General features: G+C 39.0%; 1 protein-coding gene across 18 annotated transcripts in view; it reads left to right on the top strand.

Moving 5' to 3' along the window:
• LOC129370182 (rap1 GTPase-activating protein 1-like) overlaps positions 1 to 14,474 on the top strand; it is a 53,257-nt gene that overhangs the window by 19,255 nt on the left and 19,528 nt on the right. For 10 of the 18 annotated variants that reach the window (XM_055045923.1, XM_055045922.1, XM_055045920.1 and 7 more), the window contains exon 3: positions 9,779 to 9,872. In XM_055045923.1, coding sequence (XP_054901898.1) covers positions 9,779 to 9,872 — 94 coding nt within the window. The other 8 variants (XM_055045929.1, XM_055045933.1, XM_055045930.1 and 5 more) reach the window with 8 other exon arrangements.

Here is a 14,474-nt window from a genome sequence, read left to right as displayed (position 1 = left end):
TTTGTTCTATTTTTCACCCATGGAGGTTGACATTTTTTCACTGATGGGTTGATGAGACAGATAATCTGTGAAAAGATCAATTTCATCCACCTCCTCCCTGAGCTACTGGAAAAAAATGCTCCACGACCGAACAAAAACAACCAATCAGACCCAGAAGGAGGGTCTTAGCGTTGTCAATCATCCTCGTGCAGTTGCTGTTTAATGTGCTAATTGTGAAGAAGCAACTTACCATTACAGGAAATCTCCGCCATCATCTGTGTCCATGCTAATTAGCATTAGCATTCACAACAGCCTCTGCTTAGCTGGTGCATAGCAGAAAGCAAGGGGGAGGAGGATATGAAAGTAGAGACCTTGTTTCATTGTGAACTGTAATTTCTAATCTAGAGATTAGCATGCTGCATGCGCTCTCAGTGGGTAATTATTCTTAATCTGTTCCATGTATTCAGTGGAATTGTTCAGTTTTCTGGGTCTTATGGCTGATTAAACGTAAAATGACCATCTCCCATCTGGTGGGTCATACACAATAAATAGATGATCCTCCAGCCCTGTTTTCATGCTCTCCAGGGAGGCCTGTAATTGGTTGTAATCCGGTCTTGCTAAGCTCCCTCGATGGGAGGAAATGGGAGAGGAGGGTTAGTGTGGATAATGGCTACACTGAGACGTTCTCGGAGGGGCCTCTCTCCTTCTCTATCTCTGCAAAAATGAACATACATACAGACACAAAGTGCACTCCGGCCCCTTGTCCCTGAAGCATGATGGATGGATTACTGGAGCTGGTTACTCCCTGCCTAGTGTTTGAAAGAGCTCTGCTGACGCCACTATTGCCATACATGTGCTTCAGCACAGTTAACTTAGTGAAAGCACAGGCTTAACTTTTGACCAACATTTTGGTGCCACTTTTGCTGGAAATTAACAGTTTAGATAAGACTTAAGAAGTTAGTATCCGTTTTTATGGGTAACTCCAATTTTCTCTTGTCACTTATCAAGTTAAATACTGTCACTTTCTGTCCTGACCTATTTATTTAAGTCAAAAAAATGTCCCTCTTCTGTTTTTAAAGGATTCTTGTTTTTGAATGGGCTTCAAATTCAATTCCTCACACGTCTGATTGTGCTAATCGATACTAAAAAGGTGTCACTGTAAACACCTCTGTGTTTATGTTTACTGCCTCGTCTCCAAATATTCCTCTTCCTACCACACGTTAAGTTGTGACAGGTGTCAGTTCAGTCGTTCACACCGATCAGCGCGCGTCCAGCTGAGCTGCCTGAAAGAGCGACCGTGGAGGGAGAGCACGCTGTCAAGGCCGATGAAGACAAGACTTTCTCCTTGCGAGTCTCCTGCTGTCCGACCAAATATAGCGCAGGAGTGACAAGCTCGCCCCTGGTTCTGCTCGTCTCAGTAATACGAGTGCTGCCGTGTCATCCATCATCCCGCACCAGTAACAGATGTCTTTAAAAAAACATAAAGCTCAGATGACAGCCGGCGACTGAAGGTGGAGATAAGAGCCAGACAACTACGACCAGACGTTTGAAATTTATGTTATCGGAATTTTGCAGCTGTTCAGTTTTAAAGTTTTCCTCTTAACCTGCAGAAACTTTTGTTTGTACTGCAGAGATGTTTTGACTTAAGTTGAGACAAGGTATCCTCAGGTTTTTAGGAGACAGGGCCCGTCTCTTTATTGATGACTCTGTCCTTCAGGATATGTTCTTGGGGACACTAATTTCCTTTTGGAGCCAGTTTATTGACATTAAATGTGAAACGACTGGTGTGGTAAGGCAGAGCGCTGAAGGACGTTTCATCTTTTCCACCGCAAACGAGAAAAAAACATATGCCCTCTTTATTAAAAGAAATGAATATGTATTGCACACCAGTACCAGATTGTAATTTCAATATTATCAAACAACCAAAAGTGTTTGATAGCAAACATCTGTTGGACAGAAATGTCCCAGGGGTTTCTTTCATAAAAAAAAAAAAAAATCTAAACAAACTTTAAACTGGTTTGAATCAACATCATCTATTAGAAACAGATATTTGTTATGAAACATGGCTTCCCATGGTAGGAGCTGCAGGGTTTGATGAATCCATAAAAAAAAAAAAAAACTCACCACACTGTTTATATTCCCTTGCACTTAAAGTAAGGTGAGGCCTTTAAAGATAATTTGATTTTGCAAACCTTGCCTCAACAATCAAAACCAATGGGCTCCACTAAGAAGCTGCCAAGCACTCTGAAAATTAAAGTAATTGATGCCTGCAAGGTGGGAGACACCTAGCAGAAGACAGCAAAGTGTTGCAAGGAACCCGTCTGCTCAGCTCCTAATGCTATTAAGAAATAGGAGACTTGTGCTCTGGGAGATTGTGAAGACTTTATGATGGAGCTGCTTGCAGATTTGCAAAGACGGCTAATAGAAATCCACATGAATCCGCAATAGTCTTAGGACAATTTATTATTCCGCACAATTTTCTTTTTTTTTACTTTTTCCATCAGATATGCAAAAATATTTTACTTTTATAAAAAGCCCTTACAAATATATCCATAAACCTTGAGATTATTTACCTTTGATCACATTGCAACCACAAACTTTAGTGTTTAGTCCCATAAGATTTTGGATTACTTAAGAAGATGAAAAATAATCTAAAAAAGAAACCTATACAATTAACTTTTATTGGCTATTGTTTGGCTAAATAACCTCCAGTATGACCTGTTTATGTCAATGACCAAATTTTAAAATGACTTTTTACCATAAACATGCTTCATCTCTCTGCTAGACTTGAAATCCTTCACAGTACATCAACCTTATAGTTTCATTATCGAGCTCAAATGCTGCATGTCAAAACAATCACAATCAAAGCCACAGCAGGGCTCAGACAAACTGCAGAGAAACCTTGGTGGGGATGCAGAGTTCACTTAAGTTTGGATGTGACTGGCACTCCTTTTTTTGCCTTGCAAATGTCCTGATTAAACCAGGTAATTTGTTTAAGAGTGAGGAGAGGCAGGCTTTAAAGCATTTAAACCCAGCAGGGAAAGCCTTTAACGTCATGCTGCTTGACAACTTTTAATTAGGTTTATTTATTTAATGTGAAACATTTATGTAACTCTATTGGTTCGTGGAGTTAAAGTGGCGTGAAAAAGTGTGAATATCTCTTGATGTTTTCCAGTTTGTCATGAACAAACTGGAAAACATCCAGTTTTTTTTGCTTAAAGGAAAACCACAGCCACAAACATCAACACATTGTATTGCAAATTAAAATTACAGAGTAGTACGTAAGCATAAGTGAAAGGAAAACAATACATGGATGTAGAAATTATTCACAAACTCAAACATTTTCGCATACATTTGTATTAATTTCCATTTCCTTGGATACCCCAAAGTAAAATCCTGGTTGGACAAGTGCTTAATTGGCAAATTAAATCAATTTGTGTGTAAAAAGATATCAGTATAAACCCAACTCTTCTCTAAAGGCCTCACTCTTGTTAATTAATTAAACTGTATTTTATATATACATATTTAATTCCAATAAATCATTGCCACTTGATTCACATTGAGCACACATCCTGACTCTTTTGTTTGTCTGGCTGTAATCCCTTTGGAATTACAGGATCCAGCGAGCTTTAGCATCGTTTGAGCTTCAGTCTCAAAGGATGTTATCTAACACTTTTTTGATTGAGAAAAGCTTCCCAAAAGCTGAAACTGAGAGGTGAGGCGAGGATACAGGAGCCGCATGATGGTTAAACTTCAGGATGGCAGCTATTCTCCAAGGTCCGAGCAGAGGGGAAGGAGCAGAGGCCATTTCACTGGGCTAAAGGGATGGGAATCCCTGATAGCGAGGTCAGGCAGAAGGGATTACTTCTGGATCCCTGGAGAGGACACGGAAACATGAGGGTGCTCTCAGTTTAAAACCAACTATCCAAGTCCACACAAGCAAAACATAAAGCTCTACAAGACTCTGTCTTTTGGTCCTCTATTTTTATATTAATTTTGTTTGTTTTTTTCATGATGTGAGTAATCTGTCCCAGCCCACTGCACTGATCCACGGCAAAATTCCAGCTAAATTTAATCAGATTTTAGGCAGGGCATTCTTATTAGATCATGGGGGTTTTTTTATCTATAAGCTCAAAGCACTCAATAAACCCATCCAAATTTTGACGTGCTTTTAAACAAAATAAAAAAGGCAACCCTCTCACCTCGTTTTACACATAAAAAATTACTGAAATCTTACAAATTGTTAAGCTTGTGTCAATTTTACAGCTTGCTTTCTAATCCATGAAGCTTTGGATGACACCAGCAGTATTTGTTTGTTTCCGTACGCAGCAGCTCCTAATAGAGCCCGGCATGAGGGCTGTGCTGTAATCCCTTATTATCTGCTCATGTCTGACACACTAAACGCACACCACACACACACCGGACCTCGGTTCAGGTACCGACAGAATGACGGGAAAAGGCTTGGCATAAAAAGGCACAGCTTCTGACATTAGTCGGGGGGTCTCCTGGGAACTGTGCATGCCAGATTAGTGCAGGAAACGCACATGCACACAGGGAATTTCATCAGGCTCATTATAGTAATTAAAAACCTCCCCACTCGGATTCTCATTCTGCACAAAGAGCTTTAAGGAAGTTGCAATGCTTGTTCAGAAGTTTTGGAGTTTAATGTTAAACAAAATCACACCGTTTCATATACTTTTTTAAAAACAAATCTGAAAAACAAAATTATTGGCAGGAAAAGACATGAAGACTTGAAATAAACCTTTAAATTGGTCAGTGTATAATATTAATCTGCATCTTTCTGTTTTCCTGGGATTTAAAAATGATCCAACGGAGAGCCCATTTTCTCTTAACAAAACAACTCGTATGTCATGACAATAATCCCATAATTACATGGTTTCGGGCATAAAGCGTGGAAGCTGATAGGAAGAAAAATGGTTTACAAACCTCTGCTCGCTCAAAAGTATGTGAAAAGTCATCGACCCTTTGCGCGTGACGTCACTCTGTTCGAAACTCGGCCAGCTCCGCCACGACTGACGTAAAAATAACCGACGCCCTCCTGTAAACTATCACAAGTATGGTGGCCTAACATCCCTTCTATTCAGTTGATTTCGCAGTAAAAATGGCTGCACGGTCAATATTATTGACAACCTTCGATGTAATCTCGGATTTGCAGCGAAGACGTGATACAATGTAAGACTAACGTTAATCTAATTTGAGAAGGTTCCAGTCCAACCCTTGGTAACCATGGCGGCAGTCGTCGCTGCATGATGATGCTAGGCAATAATCATGTAGCCTAGCACGCATTGAGAAATGGTTAGTATCTCATTTTTTTGTACGTGTTAAGGCTGCTCCATTGTAAGGGGAATACTGTTTATGACTTAGTGATATAAATAATGTAGTGTGAATTCAGTTGGTAATTTGATCAACACGTCAGGAGGGAGGAAGTACGGGTCGGTTTCGAAGCTAGCTGTTTCAGACTTTTTGTAAATACCGCCGCCTATCAGCCCCAACCAGATGTGTTATGTTCACAGACAAATTAGCTTGTCTCGATCAAGTAGGAGCCGTGAATAAACTGACAAAACAACTTTGGAAATCAATTTCAGCTGGTCTGTTGAATACTTCCGATCCTCACTTTCGGCGTCCGTCATGGCGCCTCGAATGACAGACGAGGAATGACAGACGAGGCGCCATGACAGTTGCAAACGGTTAATAACATAGTGGAATACTTAGCATCCCAGAACAAGAATCAAACATGGAGAACCAACATTTAGCTTTATACTTGTTGGTTCTCCATAACAACAAACTTAGAAAATACTTTTTAAAGTCTAGTTTTTCGTTTGCTTTGCTTGTTCTTGTTCTTGTGTTGCTTTCTTTCTGATTCATGTAGTTTGAACTGCATGGAAGTGCTGCATAAAAAAGTGCTATATAAATAAAACGTCTCCATCATCCAAGTGTTAGGTAGTAATTGTGCTAAAAACATGTTTCCCCCTAATATGTGATGAAAAAAAATCTTATATTTTAGGGCTTTTTGCAAATACTACCAGTAGTGCCAATAAATGTAACCGAGACTGTATTTTATGATCATGAATTGTCATGTACATATGTGTTTTTTTCAACATGTAGCCCATGTTGGTTGCTGTGGCAACAGCTCCTCCAAGCTCATGAGACAGCATGGGATTGAAGGATAGCCCCTTTCCCTCGATAATCCCTACTTTCTCTTTCCCAGCAGCTGAAATGGGGGAGGGTCGCTTCTTTGATGGGTGGAAGGGCAGCAAGTATTATAGGCTCAGTGGGACTGTAGTGGAGCTTCAGGTTTCAAACATGGCCGAAGGATGTAGATGCAACGTAGGAAAAAACAACTAAAGATTGCAGATGCGTGTTTATGAGAGAGAGAGAGAGAGAGAAAGAGAGAGAGAGATAGTGGTGAAGAGAAGAGGGGTGTGAGTGGGACGGTTGAGAGGAAAGGAGGAGAGTAAGAGAGGATGCTGGCTGGGAGTGTATTGCAGTCTGAAGAGCTGAGAGTGAGGCCAGCAGGTGAGCAACGGATGAGGAGCGAGTGAGTGAGCAGAGCGGAGCAGCAGAGACAGAGAGGATCACCGAGCTCAGGCAGGCAGGCAGGAGGAGGAGGCTCAGACGGTGAGTCATCGGTCCAGAGTGTGGGTCGCTGTCCGGACTTCAAGGGGAGCGCCTGGCTTTCTGCAGCCTCTCTCTCTCTCTGTGTGTGTGAGTAAGTTTGCAGCTCTGCTCTGAGCTGGACGTCAGGCTCTCCTCATGATTCTCCGGACGGTTTTCGTGCTGCTCCCGTTTACCAGCTGGGGTGGCTTATGTAATTTGAAGTGGTGTTTGTGCAGAGAACCGATCTGGGCTCTTGTGGTGCAGCTCACGTTTATGAAGAGGGAGTTTGAAGTTGAGATTTTTAACTCTCGTTTTGATCTTAATCTTTCTAGCCGTTTGTTTTCTCCAGTTTGTCTCATTTTATGAGTGCAAGTTTGAACCAATAATCCCTACACAACATCTTCTTTAAATTGACTTCCAGTCATAAATGTACCCTTAATGTGTGTTTCTGTGTTCTCCATCGATCTGCGGAGAATCGGTGAGAATGAAGAGTTCAGGGCGGCTGATCCCGGTAGTATTGACCCCCCGCGGGGAGAGCTGCTCGGGAAGATGTGGTTTCTTGTTATCTTGAGAACCGGATCATGTTCAGAATTGTTCCCATTTCATTTAGATGCTTTCTTGATTGCACAGTCGCTCGTTGTGTAATAGCTTTGAGGCAGCGCTGTTTGTTAATGATTCATGCTCTGTTTTCTTCACCTACATTTGAATCTGAGTGCACTCAACAAATGTGAGCCCAGATTTAAATCACTGTTTGTCTTTTCCACAGCCTCTACAGCAGCTCCAAGCATTTCCTCTGCTGTACCGTCATTGTGTTCTTGAGGAATTAATCGCTTTTGACACAAAAGCGTTCATTTCTCAAGAGGTTGTGGTCTGAATATTACTTTTTCTAGCAACATTTTCCCTTCTACATGCAGGGAAAATTATATATTTTTCACTGCCGGGTCTTCAGCTTTCTTTTATCATCAAAGACAGCAATATTTAGGTTCAATTTCTATTATTAATGCATCAGGATAATTTCAGGTCGTCTTTCATGCTTTTTTTTTAAACTGACTTAATTCATGAAACAAACTTCAGCAGAAAGTGGCTCCCTATCAGTGCACATTCATCAAAGTAGTTGTGGAGAAAAAAAACAACCTGTTTAAGTTTAGAACAAAGGATGCGTGAAAACAGCTTTGCCATCAGCAATTTGCAGCTAGACTGAATTAGAGAAGAGAGAAAACTTTTGAATAAATGTGAAGCTTTTTATGTTGTGTCCCCTGGTAGATGAAGTATTTTCTTTATTTTCAGCTCTTTAAATTTAAAGAAAAGTGGAAAAAAAAACACTCAGAACTGTTTAGTCTTTCAATTTTGTATAAGCAAAAAATGCTTGTTAATATTGGCGTAACATAATATTCTTTGGTCATCTATGCCTTGAGCAGTTGTTAAATATGTATGTAAGGAGCAGAGGCAATGTGACTCCACATTGTGGGAGAGCAGTTGGTGTTGCTGTTTTATTTTAAAACAAGGACAACTGGCTCTAGTATATGACATTGCTGATTAGCGCATTTAGCACTGTATGCTTGGTTAGAGTGGTTAGTTGTGGCTACCATGGAAAAAAAACTATTTCTTGTCCTTCTTGCATTTCATTGACAGTGGGAGATAAATATAGCTCCTGCATCATCTTACTAACCATTTGCACCAACTACTTCAAGCTGCAAGAGTTTTTTATTTTTTCTGCTTCCTTGAACAAAACTTCACAATTGCAGCAAAGATAACAACATTACATAATGTCTCGCAATATTGTGCAAACACTCTGTTTGTGCTGAGGAAGGTTCACTCACTTTGGGATTCACAAAAATGAAAGTGAAACTGATGACATGGCCTACTTTTTGATTAATTCAGCAAATAATTATCGGAGTTCTTGAAACTGAATTTACTGGTGCTCAGTTGACAATATATGGGAAAATACAACAAGACAGTTATGTCACAGCAAAATTATTGAACCACGTTCTGACACAACCATACACTGTGAATTGAACTTAAATCAGGAGTTCATCAAAACACACATACCAAAATTTTATGTTTCACCAAATCTGCCTCCCTTCCTCACATATCGACCCATAAAACTATTTGATATGTCAACATACATTGACAAGATAGGAAAAAGGAAGGCAGTTTAAGATTTACGATATATATCTAATTCTATATGTGCTGTGGCAGATGTTTAAGGCTCAAAGGGAGAAAATAAAGCAACATTATGCTGTTTTTGATTCGACTTTTCTATTTTCTGATGAACGTCTTATTCTGTTGCAAACTGAACAAACTACAGACACATCTCCACATGTTTTACCATAAATGACTTTATTTTCTAAACCTCACTAATACTGAGAATAGCTATGTTTGGGTATCAGTCAAGTCAAGTCATTTCAGCAGCAAAGCACTTATAATAATGTCACAAAGTCACCTAAACAAACAGTAAGCATCACATTTCCTCAGATGCACTATCTGAATAATCAAGACACACCAAATGTATTGATCAGTGTCCGATTTTCTACTTAAGTGACTTTCAGAATCGTTTAAAGATGGTAGGCAAAGTCAATCTTCTGTCACCTGAATAGCATATCCAGGATTAAAGAACTAACGTCCCAGCAAGATCTAGAAAAACTCACATGATACATGTGTTTATCTTTTGCCTGTTGATTTTTTTGATTCTCCATGTTTGGTTCTGGTACTGCAGATCAGTCTCTATTGCAACTTGGTGGTGCTTAGCTTGGTGCTGTCACTGATCAGAAAAAGAACAGACATTTAAATTTACAACAGGATGGTTATCCATCAGGGTTAATCCAATGAAAAAAATGCCCAGTTCCAGCCAGACTGTTTCTTATGGTATATCTTGTTAAAATAAATAAAACTGTTCAAAAATAAAACATTTAAAATACATCAGATCAACATAAAAAGATTTAGATAGCCGTGGTCCGGGATCTACACTGACATGAAATGTATAGTTTCCGGCTTTTATTACAAATTCAATTCCAATTTTCAGTATGTCTAGATTAAAGAAGAAAGCCTCCAGCCAGAGCAGTGTTTCAAACACAAGTGCCTGTTCTGGTAACCTTCCCCATGACATTACCTTTCGCTGTTCGATCTCAGACTAAGTGACCTTTTCTGACCAAATCTTTTTCTTGCATCTATCTGATTATAGGAAACAGGATGGGGCTGACCCCCGAATTTCTGCACCAATAGAGCCTCAGCTTTTGCAGCCTGAACTGACACACAGCACCTCACCTCTTCACAAGGTAGGGAGAGGTTATCCGGGGGCATTAAGTCTGAACCGTGACCCCCTGACCTTATCTGTGTGACCCCCCTCTGTGTGTGATCCTTTGTTATTATCAGTCTCTTATGTTCTTTTGTCTGATGTCCTTTTTAATCCTACATTCTTTTGTATAACTTGTGTAATTAAAGCACACAAAGCTCTGTGGCTGCAATTATTATGTTGACTGACTCAATTAAAAAAGGTCTATTTTTAGCAGGAAATAGTCAGCCTCACGCTGACAAATCTTCGCTCTAAGCTGAACAAGCATGATTCCATCAAAGCCCACAAGTCACAGCCCATAACAGGACTTGTCTTTTTTTCTTTTCAAAAGACATCGTCACCCATAACATCATCAGTCATGTGCGACTAAAATAGATCGCAGCTGAGGCGGATTCACTTTAGAGTTTCACTGATTGTCAGTCCTAAAAATATAACACAGGGCCGGATGTATTTGTTGGCACCGCTTGCAATGATGGACAGAAGCCTAAAAATTGATTTGGCTTTCGTTTCAGAAAATTTCACAAAAATCACAAAAAATGTTCAGACATTTTTGTGTATCCACTCAAGATATTATTAAGTCCAGAGTTGAGTCTGTAACAGTTACATTTCTGACTGCAGAGGATTTATATTTATTTAGGAGAATCAGCATAATTTTGGAACAAATCAGGAAAAATGTATTCATTTTCACCTTCACAGCTTCAAGCAAATCCACCAAACCGCTGAAACCTTCAGGCCTATCTTTCCACACTGAATAAATTAGATGTGGATAGAAAAACCTGCCAGTGGTATTTTGTGAAAATAAAAGTTAGATAGAGCTACATTGTGTTGGTGATCATAAGCGGATAACATCTCAGTTATGTCAGATTGGTTTTCTAAAGGATTTTCACACTATCCAACATTTCTCACAACCTGACTTAATCTGTGCGTAGCAGGGGGAGTGGGGAGAAAAAAGGATTAGGAAAATCGAAACTGGGTTGTTGAGCAGTCACTCTTGATCCCTGCAGCACGCTGAAGGTATCTCACACCTGCTAGTTTCATTATGCAACTAGGAAGGATATTTGAAACCTTGCAGGTTTTTGACAGCAAAACAGTAGAGAATATGGTTTAAATTAATTTATTTATAAATTACCTCAGTTTTTTGAGAAAATTAAAGGACAGCATAGGAATGTGGAATACACATCAACTTAATAGGGCAAGACTCAGAGGGATTGTATCGATATAATCAGAGCCCTGCAATAAAAAACAGGTCAATCTGCAATTAACCCCACCAGGTCTTACATATTCAAACTATTGCTATACTTGTACATTTTCATGAAGACAAACAAAGCCATCTACCTTCTTTATTTTATGTCAAAAGCTTTGAATATTTTGAAAATAATTAGCTGTTTTACATAGACTTTAGTTGTTAACCTCTGCTTTGCATTTTGAGGACGTTTCATGATTCAACCTTCCTTCATTCAACCATCTATATCAGATGTTATTTAAGCAAATTGTAGTAGTTCCACCAAATATATTTTGCTTCAAAGAAAACTATTTCAGCTGGATCTGCTCCGGGAAAAGTCCTAATGAGCTCTGCAGTGAGGCTGCAGAGTTGTAGCTGAAACATCAGGAGGGTAGATGTGGCGTTGCGCGTTTAATCTGTGCGTTGTCATAATGACGATCTTATTAGCTCTCATAATGAAAGGTTTCAGCTCTCACACCTGCTGTCTCTGCTAGTCTGACTCCCCAGAGATCATCCTCCACTTCCTCCACTGTGTCCATCACTGCAAAATAACGCATGCATGCCGACTCCTTGCTATTCAGAGAGTTTATACATACAGTGCCTTGCAAAAGTATTCACACCCACACATTTTTGTCATATTTATTTTTATTTATTTATCTATTTCAAACAGATTTTTAAAAATTAAGACAAGTAGCCAATAAGACAAGAGAAATATGCCTTACATAACCAAGAACAAAAATGATTTACTTATCACTGCTTTTCTGTTTAAAAAGGAGTTGGAAGAAGTTATTTATTTATCTCAATTTCATGAAATGCTTCACTTCCCGACTCAATAATTAACAGAAATTTGTATATTGAAAACAAGTTATGGTATTCATTTGCCTGTTCGATTTACTGTGCTAAAGAACCTACAAATAAGCTATATTACATAAAAGAGAATATTTACAAACTGACTCATAAAAGTAGTAATAATGACAATTAACAGACATAATCATTAACAGAAAATTACCAACTCTTTGCCAATGTACACCATAAAATATACTTCGTAATCTGAGTTTTTGAACAAACAAAATAAAGTAAAATAAACTAATCATGACAATAATGAAAATAAAATGATATATATTTATATATTTCTCTCTATATATAATTATGATAGTACATATTATAATTACAGTGATCTTTTTTTTTATTTCATACAAAAAATTGTGGCATGCTGATTTATTCTACCATTTTTACTCTGATACCCCTAATTAAAATCCAGTATGACCAACCGACTTTTGGAGTCACTAAGTCAGTATAAAGCGTCCTGCTGTGTGTAATTTAATTTCAGTGAGCTGTAATCCATCTGTTCTGAGAAGATTTAGAGATTTGTCAGAGAACATTAGTGACCAATCAGCACCATGAGGACCAAGGACACACCAGACAGGTAAAGATAAACATGTTGTAAAGGGTTGCTTGGTTACAGAATAATATCATAAACCCCAGACATTGGAACTGAAACAGTAACTTTGGAGGAGCTGCAGACATCAACAGCTCATTTTTGAAAAGACAGCTTCCATTATGCAATCTTTCCTTCCTGGAAAAATGTAAAGAAGTATAAAAATATGTAATTTGCAAGCAGACACAGCAAATGTGTGGAGGAAAATTAACACAGCACATTGACCTGACTGTGACATTTACCTTGAAGCATTAGTAAAGCAGTTGATTTAAAACAGGGACAATATGAAAAAAAAACATTAATAAAAGATGGAAAGTTAGTTTCTATATGTAGTTCCTCCCTATGTGAGTTAATAAAATTGTTTTAAGTAATCATTGAAAGCTCCCGTATACTGTATATTCAGTCACTGTACTGTCATAAAGTTACAGCAATGTCAACATTGTATGCCTGACTTCTGCTCTGGAAGATTTCTAATAACACTTTCCTGACATTACAAAGAAAGTCCTTCAGGTCAGGGGAAAGTTTAAGACTTTCTGGGACTTTGTTCCATTCTCTAATGCCTTTGAATGAGAAAACTGTCTGCAAATGCGGAGCTACCTTTAGGTTTTCGTTACTATTGGTGGAGCTGGAGCGCCTGGTTGTGAGCTCAGAGCAAAACTGGAAAAAGTTTTTCAATGCTGAAGGAGTGCCATTACTCATCGTTTTAAAATAAGCCCCACTTTAGAAGAATGCATCTTCATTAAACACAGAAAGCCTTTTCACAAAACCTACTGGAAGTTCACGTTCTAGCATTTTGACCCTGGCCAAGTATGTGGAAACATTACAGGGTATCTATACTAGATTCTCACCAGTTTAGTCATTTGTTGCCACATTTTCCTTTTCTGTGTTGTTAAATATTTTGTTGGTTGTTAGTTACAACCGTTTATGACAGCAGAGACGTTGGACTCCACCTCCAGCTGTCAGTCAGGATGCACATAGTGTTTAATGAGAGGCGGATGATGTAATCCTGATTTCATCCTGTAACTCTCCAAAGAGTTAAAGACTAGAGAAGACACCTCTAACTTCACACTGAGGATCGCTTATCTAGATTTCAGGCTTTGCACTGCAAGCCGGCTGAGGACACAGCGCATATCTGCCTGAGGATCTTGCCTCTGGGTTTTAGTCTTCAGGGATGTAGCTTTAGTTCAGGATGCAGTTACCTGTCTGCGTTTGCAGAGAAGCTCAGTAGTCGTGACAAGTTGAAATCCGACGTTCTAAAGTTAGTGACAGTGAAGAGCTTCGAAGCTGCAGGATTTTAGTTTTCAGTGAGGCGAACAGAAACGATGGCGGAAAACCTTCGCAGTCGCCAACATCATCCCATGGTGACAAAGACACACTGGAGGAAACCGAGCAGTGTAAGTGATTTTATTTTGAAAACACTGCAAATCTTCAACAGAAGTTAAGCAGAACAGAATGAAAACTAAGTCCAAAGCCATTCACTTTATGCAAAATATTTTTAAAATTGGACACAGATGTTAATTTTTTTTTTGTATAAAAAATGTTAAAGTTTTCTAACGTTTTATTGAAAAGCCAGGAATCGTGCAGAAGCTCTGCGCTTTTCTGCTTCTAATCTCTGGTTACAGCCAGAATTGTTTACTTTCAGGGTTTGTGGCAGACTGTTGTTTGCACATGGTGGAGGACTTTACTCAAACTCACACAAAGCTAAGACATGATTGCTCTGTACACAGGGTATTTGTGTCGGGCTTTGCAGGTTGTAGCGTTCAGCCATCTCTTAACTACACCGGGTCGATAAAGTCCACGGATTGGTGCTGCTCATTGTCAGCTGTTTCAGGAATGTTTTGCAGTAAAAACACAATAACACAACAAGAGTTGTTCAGATGATTTGCACGAAACATGTATAGGGTGAGGCAATTACAGGTAGAAAA

The sequence above is a fragment of the Poeciliopsis prolifica genome, unplaced genomic scaffold, assembly GCF_027474105.1.
Source record: "Poeciliopsis prolifica strain line A6 unplaced genomic scaffold, Auburn_PproV2 SCAFFOLD023, whole genome shotgun sequence".
Taxonomy (NCBI): domain Eukaryota; kingdom Metazoa; phylum Chordata; class Actinopteri; order Cyprinodontiformes; family Poeciliidae; genus Poeciliopsis; species Poeciliopsis prolifica.
This window is presented reverse-complemented; position numbering and strand designations above follow the sequence as displayed.